Source organism: Ursus arctos, unplaced genomic scaffold (genome assembly GCF_023065955.2).
Source record: "Ursus arctos isolate Adak ecotype North America unplaced genomic scaffold, UrsArc2.0 scaffold_21, whole genome shotgun sequence".
Classification (NCBI taxonomy): Eukaryota; Metazoa; Chordata; class Mammalia; order Carnivora; family Ursidae; genus Ursus; species Ursus arctos.
In genome coordinates, this window is record NW_026622886.1 from 50,858,827 (window position 1) to 50,869,258 (window position 10,432).

General features: G+C 38.5%; 1 protein-coding gene across 1 annotated transcript; it reads right to left on the bottom strand.

Annotated features, from left to right (window-relative positions):
- Positions 1-8,894: 8,894 nt before the first annotated feature.
- LOC113255940 (olfactory receptor 6C2-like) lies at positions 8,895-9,830 on the bottom strand. The gene has a single exon (XM_026499645.3). The coding sequence runs from the start codon at positions 9,828-9,830 to the stop codon at positions 8,895-8,897; it is 936 nt and encodes a 311-aa protein (XP_026355430.2).
- Between the last annotated feature and the right edge of the window lie 602 nt (positions 9,831-10,432).

Here is a 10,432-nt window from a genome sequence, read left to right on the forward strand (position 1 = left end):
ACTGAGATACCACCTTACGCCAGTTAGAATGGCAAAAATAGACAAGGCAAGAAACAACAATTGTTGGAGAGGATGTGGAGAAAGGGGATCCCTCCTACATTGTTGGTGGGAATGCAAGCTGGCACAACCACTCTGGAAAACAGTGTGTAGGTCCCTTAAAAAGTTAAAAATTGAGCTACCCTATGATCCAGCCATTGCACTACTGGGTGTTTACCCCAAAGATACAGACGTAGTGAAGAGAAGGGCCATATGCACCCCAATGTTCATAGCAGCAATGTCCACAATAGCTAAATCGTGGAAGGAACCGAGATGCCCTTCAACAGATGACTGGATTAAGAAGTTGTGGTCCATGTAAACAATGGAATATTACTCGGCCATCAAAAAGAATGATCTCTCAACATTTGGTGCAACATGGACAGCACTGGAGAAGATAATGCTAAGTGAAATAAGTCAAACAGAGAGAGACAACTATCATATGATTTCTCTCATCTATGGAACATAAGAACTAGGATGATCGGTAGGGGAAGAAAGGGATAAAGAAAGGGGGGGTAATCAGAAGGGGAAATGAAACATGACAGACTATGGACTATGAGAAACAAACTGAGGGCCTCAGAGGGGAGGGGGGTGGAGGAATGGGATAGACCATTGATGGGTAGTAAGGAGGGCACATATTGCATGGTGCACTGGGTGTTATACGCAACTACTGAATCATCGAGCTTTACATCGGAAACCGGGGATGTACTGTATGGTGACTAACATAATATAATAAATAATCCTTAAAAAAAAACAAACAAACAAGAGCTTTGAATGCCATACCAGACCAGATGAACCTCATAGATATATACAGAACACTAGCCCCCAGAACCAAAGAATACTCATTCTATTCTAATCCCCATGGAACATTCTCAAGAACAGACCATGTTCTGGGTCACAAAACAGGTCTCGACTGATACCAAAAGACTGAAATTATTCCATGCATATTCTCAGACCACAATGATTTGAAATTGGAACTCAACCACAAGGAAAAATTTGGAAGAAACTCAAACACTTGGAGACTAAGAACCATCCTGCTCAAGAACGATTTGATAAACCAGGAATCAAAAATCAATTTAAACAATTTAAGTAGACCAATGAGAATGAAAACACAACGGTCCAAAACCTATGGGATACTGCAAAGGCAGTCCTAAGGGGGAAATACATAGCCATCCAAGCCTCACTCAAAAGAATAGAAAAATCTAAAATGCAGTTTTTATATTCTCACCTCAAGAAGCTGGAACAGCAGCAGAGGGACAGGCCTAATCCACTCACGAGGAAGTAGTTGACCAAGATTACAGCAGAAATCAATGAATTAGAAACCAGGAGCACAGTAGAGCAGATCAACATAACTAGAAGCTGGTTCTTTGAAAGAGTAAATAAAATTGAGAAACCGCTGGCAAGACTTATCCAAAAGAAGAGAGAAAGTACCCAAATTAATAAAATTATGAATGAAAAGGGAGAGGTCACAACCAACACCAATGAAATTGGAAGGATTACTAGAAACTTTTATCAACAGTTTTATGCCAATAAATTAAGCAATCTGGAAGAGATGGAGGCCTTCCTGGAAACCCATAAACTACCAAGAGTGAAACAGGCAGAAATTGATTTTTTAAACAGGCCAATTAATTATGAAGAGATTGAGTCAGTGATAAACAACCTTCCAAATAACAAAACTCCAGGACCGGATGGTTTTTCCGGGGAATTCTACCAAACATTCAAAGAAGAAATAATACCTATTCTCATAAAGCTATTTCAAAAAATAGAAACAGAAGGAAAGCTACTAAACTCATTCTATGAGGCCAATATTACCTTGATCCCCAAACCAGGCAAAGACCCATTCAAAAAGGAGAATTACAGACCGATTTCCCTAATGAATATGGACGCCAAAATTCTCAAGAAGATCCTTGCTAATAGAATCCAACAGTACATTAAAAGGATTATCCATCATGACAAAGTGGGAGTCATCCCTGGGATTCAAGGGTGGTTCGACATTCGCAAATCCGTCAGTGACATAGATTTTATCAGCAATAAAAAAGCCAAAAATCATATGATTCTCTCAATAGATGCAGAAAAAGCATTTGACAAAATACAGCATCCTTTCCTGATTAAAACACTTCAGAGTATAGGGATAGAGGGTACATTCCTCAATCTCATAAAAACCATCTATGAAAAGCCTACAGCAAATATCATTCTCTATGGGGAAAAGCTGGAAGCCTTTCCCTTAAGATCAGGAACACGACAAGGATGCCCACTCTCGCCATTATTATTCAACATAGTACTAGAAGTCCTTGCAACAGCAATCAGACAACAAAAAGGGATAAAAGGTATCGAAATCGGCAAAGAAGAAGTCAAACTGTCTCTCTTCACAGATGACATGATACTCTATATGGAAAACCCAAAAGAATCCACTCCCAAACTATTAGAAGTTGTAGAGCAATTCAGTAATGTGGTGGGATAAAAAATCAATGCTCAGAAATCAGTTTCATTTATATACACGAATAATGAGACTGAAAAAGAGAAATTAGGGAATCCATCCCATTTACAATACCACCAAAAACCATACGTTACCTTGGAATTAACTTAACCAGAGACATAAAGGATCTATATTCTAGAAACTATAAATCACTCTTGAAAGACTTTGAAGAAGACACAAAAAGATGGAAAAATATTCCATGCTCATGGATCGGAAGAATTAACATAGTTAAAATGTCCATGCTACCCAGAGCAATCTACACTTTCAATGCTATCCTGATCAAAATACCGAGGACATTTTTCAAAGAACTGGAACAAATAGTCCTTAAATTTGTATGGAACCAGAAAAGGCCCTGAATCACCAAGGAATTGTTGAAAAGGAAAAGCAAAGCTGGGGGCATCACAATTCCGAATTTTGAGCTGTACTGCAAAGCTGTGATCACAAAGACAGCATGGTACTAGCACAAAAACAGACACATAGACCAATGGAACAGAATAGAGAACCCAGAAATGGACCCTTGGTTCTTTGGGCAAGTAATCTTTGATAAAGCAGGAGAAAACATTGAGTGGAAAAAAGACAGTCTCTTCAATAAATGGTGCTGGGAAAATTGGACAGCTACATGCAAAAGAATGAAACTTGACTACTCTCCCACACCATACACAAAGATAAACTCCAAATGGATGAAAGACCTCGATGTGAGACAGGAATCCATCAAAGTCATAGAGGAGAACGAATATAGGCAGCAACCTCTACGACTGCAGCCAAAGCAACCTTTTTCATGACACATCTCCAAAGGCAAGAGAAACAAAAGATAAAATGAATTTATGGGACTTCATCAAGATAAAAACTTCTGCACGCCAAGGAAACAGTAAAAAAAAATTACGAGGCGGCCGTCGGAATGGGAGAATATATTTGCAAATGGTGTTACAGATAAAAGACTGGTATCCAAGATCTACAAAGAACTTCTCAAACTCAATATGCGAGAAACAAATAAACATATCATAAGATGGGCAGAAGATATGAACAGACACTTTTCCAATGAAGACATACAAATGGCTAACAGACACATGAAAAATGTTCAAAATCATTAGCCATCAGGGAAATTCAAATCAAAACCACACTAAGATACCACCTTACGCCAGTTAGAACGGCAAAAATAGACAAGGCAAGAAAAAACAATTGCTGGAGAGGATGTGGAGAAAGGGGATCCCTCCTACATGGTTGGCAGGAATGCAAGTTGGTACAGCCACTCTGGAAAACAGTGTGTAGGTCCCTTAAAAAGTTAAAAATTGAGCTACCGTATGATCCAGCCATTGCACTACTGGGTGTTTACCCCAAAGATACAGACGTAGTGAGGAGAAGGGCCTAATGCACCCAATGTTCATAGCAGCATTGTCCACAATAGCTAAATCGTGGAAGGAGCCGAGATGCCCTTCAACAGATGACTGGATTAAGAAGTTGTGGTCCATATATAGAATGGAATATTACTCAGCTATCAGAAAGAACGAGTTCTCAACATTTGCTACAACATGGACGGCACTGGAGGAGATAATGCTAAGTGAAATAAGTCAAGCAGAGAAAGACAACTATCATATGATTTCTCTCATCTATGGAACATAAGAACTAGGATGATCAGTAGGGGAAGAAAGGGATAAAGAAAGGGGGGGTAATCAGAAGGGGGAATGAAACATGAGAGACTATGGACTATGAGAAACAAACTGAGGACTTCAGAGGGGAGGGGGGTGGGGGAATGGGATAGACCGGTGATGGGTAGTAAGGAGGGCACATATTGCATGGTGCACTGGGTGTTATACACAACTAATGAATCATCGAGCCTTACATCGGAAACCGGGGATGTACTGTATGGTGACTAACATAATATAATAAAAAATCATTAAAAAAAAAAAAAAGAAGTTGTGGTCCATATATACAATGGAATATTACTCAGCTATCAAAAAGAATGATTTCTCAACATTTGGTGCAACATGGATGACACTGGAGAAGATAATGCTAAGGGAAATAAGTGAAGCAGAGAAAGACAATTATCATATGGTTTCTCTCATCTATGGATCATAAGAATTAGGAAGATGGGTAGGAGAAGAAAGGGATAAAGAAAGGGGGGTAATCAGAAGGGGGAATGGAGCATTAGAGACTATGGACTCTGAGAAACAAACTGAGGGCCTCAGAGGGGAGGGGGGTGGGGGAATGGGATAGACCGGTGATGGGTAGTAAAGAGGGCACGTATTGCATGGTGCACTGGGTGTTATATGCAACGAATGAATCATTGAACTTTACATCAAAAACCAGGGATGTACTGTATGGTGAATAACCTAATATAACAAAAAACATTAAAAAAATCAACTCATTATTGCTTCAAGTATATAGAAAAATAATATATATAGTCACTCACACAATTCCAGTAAATCAGATTATCATGTACTCTGTAAGGATGATTACATTTCGATCATGAGATTTCTTCATTTGTAACTGAGAAAAGAATCTGGGGAAAGGGACCCACATATGCTTTGTCCCTAGAAGGTTCTGGATTTTTTTGTGTCTGTGGCATCAGTATTTACTTCACTCTTCTTATTAAATGGAAAGAGCATTATGGCACTATTGATTTTGCGTATGATGCCAGTATTAGACTCCTCTCTCCACTGCTCCTGTACCAAATCTGGGATCCTTCTCATATCAATTAAAAAGACCTTGCTGAAGCTGGGAAGGTTATAATTTTGGATGGGTGCCAATCAATAACCCAATCATAGATAGAAAGGATCTTGGTCATACTTTTGCCCAAGGCTTTATTCCTTGGAGTGGAATAATAGACTTAGAATAGGCAATATACAACTTATCCATAGTCATGGCCAGCACCTCTAATACTTCTGTTCCATTTGAATTATCAATAAACTGAAGTTGATAACCTGGCAGAAGTTGTCTTACAGACTATCAAGGGCACTTGATATCTTAATGGAGCAACAAGAAGGCACTTGTGCCTTATTAGGAGAAAAATGTTGTTTCTATATTAATTGATCTGGTGAAGTAACATTAGAACTAAAATTTATAGGGGCGCCTGGGCGGCACAGTGGTTAAGCGTCTGCCTTCGGCTCAGGGCGTGATCCCGGCGTTACGGGATCGAGCCCCACATCGGGCTCCTCTGCTATGAGCCTGCTTCTTCCTCTCCCACTCCCCCTGCTTGTGTTCCCTCTCTCGCTGGCTGTCTCTATCTCTGTCGAATAAATAAATAAAATCTTTAAAAAAAAAAAAGAACTAAAATTTATAAAGAATAATATCAACGTATTAGCTGAAATAGGACACCAGCCAGGAGTTGGAGATTTTTTTGATCTCTTTAGTTATTTGCCATCAGAAATAGGATCATGGTTAAGACTGATGGGACAAACTCATTGATCACTATTAATCTTAATTATGTATGTTGCTATGTTAATCAAATGCTTAGTAAAAATTAAATCCTCTGCTGTAACTTGCCCAACTGTGCAGCTTGTGTTTGCACAGATGACTATGTCAGATACTTTTCATCAGTATGGATTTTATGGACCAGAAGGCTTGGAGAAATTAGTCACAGGTCCTCCCCAACCCTGTCACAGAGGGACTAGATGGAACCAGGGCAGGTAATGAAAGCACTCTGGCCTTTTAGGGACTAATATTACTCTACTGAGTAGGAACTTATGAGCAAAGGGGGAAAGATATGAAAAGAGTTGCCAGCAATGACTCCATCTTTGTTCTTCAGATTTTATCTTGTTAAGATATGAAATTGTACTGGACTTGCTGACTTGCCAACAGTAAGGTTTTATTTCCTTAGATCTGTTCTATTGCACTAAGTTTACTGAGCCTTTAGACACTTCCCGATTCAACATTCTTAACAATTTCCTAGATTAACACCTAATGTACATGAGGTTTGGGGAATATTATTATTGTTAATTGCTCTTTTTATGCGTACCGTCTTGCTAAAAGGAAGGTGAGCATCTGATTATAGTCACTCCAAGGATTGATTCACTTGAAATTGCAGGTGGCTTACTAAAGCCCCAGATGTGGAAACTGTTTAAGAACCATTTTCTGACCACCTCCATGTTGCTCGTTGTGGCCTGACCCTAATGACAGTGTCCTTAAAACATCCGTCAAAGATTAAAAACTCCCCCGACATGGGGCTTGAATTCCTGAGTAGGTCCATCCCAGCGACGTTGGGACTAAGTAAATACATGACTGATTAGGGATGCTTTCATAGAAAGATTTTCATCAAAAGGGGGAAATATGAGAAGTGAAATGAGATGGGGTCATATATCCAGGGGTTTTACAGTGAAGCTGGGAGGCCATTAAGGAGGTGAACCTGTCCTCACCCATGGAGCTATGAACTTTCAAACGGGACCAAATCCCAAATATTCTAAACACTCAGGCCAAATACCTGCAGTTTGCTATAATAAGAGATCTTGCTTAGCAACTAATTATATTCAGTCAAGATTGGCTTTTTGCCACCAACACTAATGAAGAGTTCTTTGTAAATAATGTATACAAGCATTCCCTGTTGCTTACAAAACTGATTTTTGCTCCCGAGTAGGATACTATGTGAGTTCCTTACCCAAATCTGTGTATCCTGAATAGCAATTCTTTGATCCCAAATAAATGCTCTTGCTTAATTATTGCCTCCTCACAACTTCGGGTGGACAGTATAAAGTTGTAAAGCAGATCTCTAGAGCTTATTCATCTTACTTCTGTGATGCCCGTTGATTAATAATTTCTCATTTTTTTCTCCCCTTGTCCCTGGTAACTACCATTCTAATCTTTGACTTTACGAATTTGACTAATTGAGATATTTCATATAAGTGGGATCATGAATTAGTTCTCTTTCTGTGTCTGGCTTATTTCACTTAAAATAAGTCTTCAAGGTCCATCCATGTTGTTGCATGTTGCAGAATTTCCTTCTTTTTAAAGGCTGGGTAGTATTTCATTGTATATGCCACATTTAATCTAACCATTCATCAGTCGATGGACATTTAGGTTGATAGACATGTGTTTCTGCATTTCAGCTATCGTGAACAGAGATGCAATAAACATGAGAGGGCAGATATCTCTTTGAGATCCTGATTTCAATTCTTTTGGGTATATACTCAGAAGCAGGACTACTGGATCATAGGGTAGTTTATGTTTATTTTTGAGAAACCTGAGTAATTTTTTAATTTAAAACTAAAGGAAAAAAGAGTGAGCCAATAAAGAATGAGGAAATATATTTTGACAGGGAAGCAACAGTTGGAAACGATTAGGCATGACACAGAGGGGAAATGTCAGTTCTAATTCCTAAAGCGTGGAGAATAGTGAGAGGGGCAAGCAGTTTCAGATGATGAGCTGTGTGAGCTTCTTTTTTCGGAGGCAATGTGGTAAACAGTGTATATTCCTCCAATGTGTACCTTCATATCACAAAAGACGGAACGCCTTTACGTATAGCTTTCCATATTCCTTTTGGAAGCTTTTTTAACTTTTCAAGATCCTATGTATCTAGCTGTTTTTATTTCCTTGATTTCTATCACTTCATTTTTTGGCAAGACTTTGCTTATTTTAGTGACATTTTCTGTTAGCATTTCAATGTAGGTGTATACATCTGGCAGGGTTTCTTTTCTTTTTTTTTTTGCAATACCAAAGTATCTGAAGTTTTGAGGACAGTTACCCATTTTCATCATCTTCCCTTTAACTTTGTGTATTTTTTGAGAAAGGCTTATCTGTAGCATTTACAAGTTTTGGTTATTATCAGTTTGATATAGTTACAAACCTTATAATTTTTGTTTTGGTCTTTTTGATGTTTTTCCATAATTGTAAGGTTATAACTCCCTTTGATGGAAAAATATTTACTTGAGTGCAAGTTAACTATTTTGCTTTCTTTAATACAGAACTGTTTCTATTTTGCCCTGAGGGTACATGGGAGTAAGTTTTTGCTGGTTTGTTCTCTGCTTTATTTTTAGTGCTTCACATAGTACCTGACTCTAAGAAACTACGAAATTCATATTTGTTAAGTGAATCAAGGGATAAATTATTTGAAAGCTTCGGATTGGAAGAAACAATGACAACCATTAGTGTTTTGCTGGAAAATGTAAAAATTTTAAACAACATTTTTGTGTTTTGATATGTTCTGATTTGGAGATATGCTACTGTTTAATTGTTGTGTTTTGTTTTTTTATTTTCCTAATTTGGAGGTAAAGCTAGGATTTAAGTTTTTAAAAGCTATTAACATGCCTATTTGTGGAAGGATCTTAAAAGACGTTTGTAAGGAAGATGTTACTAGGGCAGGATGAATGAGAGTGGATTGAATAAGGTAACGTGACCAGGAAATTTGGCTTATGATATTTGTTCATCATATTTATTTATTTGGCTTCACATTCTCTTATTTCCTGGAAAATATCACAATTCTTCTGATTGAGTTACTGAAGGCTTGTTTGACTTGCTTGTTCCTCAGTGTATAAATGAAAGGGTTCAGCACTGGAGCGACAGAGGTAGCGAGCACCGTCACACCCTTATTCATGGCCACCGATTCCTTCGCTGAAGGTTTGATGTAGATGAAGATGCAGCTGCCATAGGTGATAGAAACCACAATCATGTGGGAAGAACAGGTGGAAAAGGCCTTTTTCTTTTGGTGGTCAGAAGGGAATCCTAAAATTGTCTTGATGATATAGATGTAAGACAGAACTACACACATAAGTGTCATAAGGAGGGTCAGCACAGCACAGATTATAACAGTCTGTTCCATGAACCACGTATCTGAACAAGAGATTTTCAGGAGGGGAGATGCATCACAGAGAAAATGATCAATGGTATTAGAATCACAGAATTCCAGATTGAGGCCTAGGCTAAGTGGGGGGATTATAATAAATAGACCAGCTACCCAGCAACAGAAAACACATCTTCTGCAGAATGTGCCACTCATGACGGTCACATAATGCAGGGGTTTGCAGATGGCCACATAGCGGTCATAGGACATGGCTGCCAGGAGAAAAAATTCGGTTACACCGAAGAGGTCAGTAAAAAATACCTGGCTGGCACAGGCATTGTAAGTAATGACCCTGTCACCTGTGGCTATGTTATACAAGTACCTGGGAAGACAAGCAGATGTGAATGAGATCTCCAAGAAGGAGAAATTTTGTAGGAAGTAGTACATGGGTGTTTTAAGGTGGGAATCCAATAAGATGAGGGAGATGATAGTCAGGTTCCCAGTTATGCTCAACATATAGGTGAGGAAGAGAAAGATAAAAATCAAAACCTGCAGTGGAGGGTCATCTGTCAGTCCCAGCAGAATGAACGTAGTTACTGTGCTGTTTCTCATTGCTGATTCCTGGTGTCTGTTAAATCTGCATGTAACATTGAGACATTTTATTATAGATTATTTTAACAACATGAACTCTATCATACTCAGGTTTTTCTTATTTATTATTATTAAAAATACAATTTAAACGCACACTCTGTAAAGGACTTCTTTTCACTCCTATGGATCTGTCATTTCATCGGAGAAAGATGCTTTCTGATTTTCAAGAATTCTCTGATGTATTTGCTTGACATATTGTTCCTTCTTAAAGTACTAGGATGTCAGTCACGTTGGGTTTACTATGCACATCCTGTAATTACTTGAAGTCTGTTCCAGCTCTATGATTAACGGGTTTTGCTTTCTGTTTTTGTTTATCGTATATACATTTTCTCCCACGAATATCTCTAAACTCCATCCTGTGTGCATATACACACACTGACACACATACGCACTTACACTCACAAACGTTATATCTTTACCTCCTCCCTCTAAGGTTTCTCTGTCCCTAAGTAATCACCTATCACTCGCAGTGGTGCAGAATATAGAATGTCTTAATGTGCAATACACTTTGTACAATATACATTTATACTTTCAGAAAGTGCTCTGATACACTTCAAAGATAC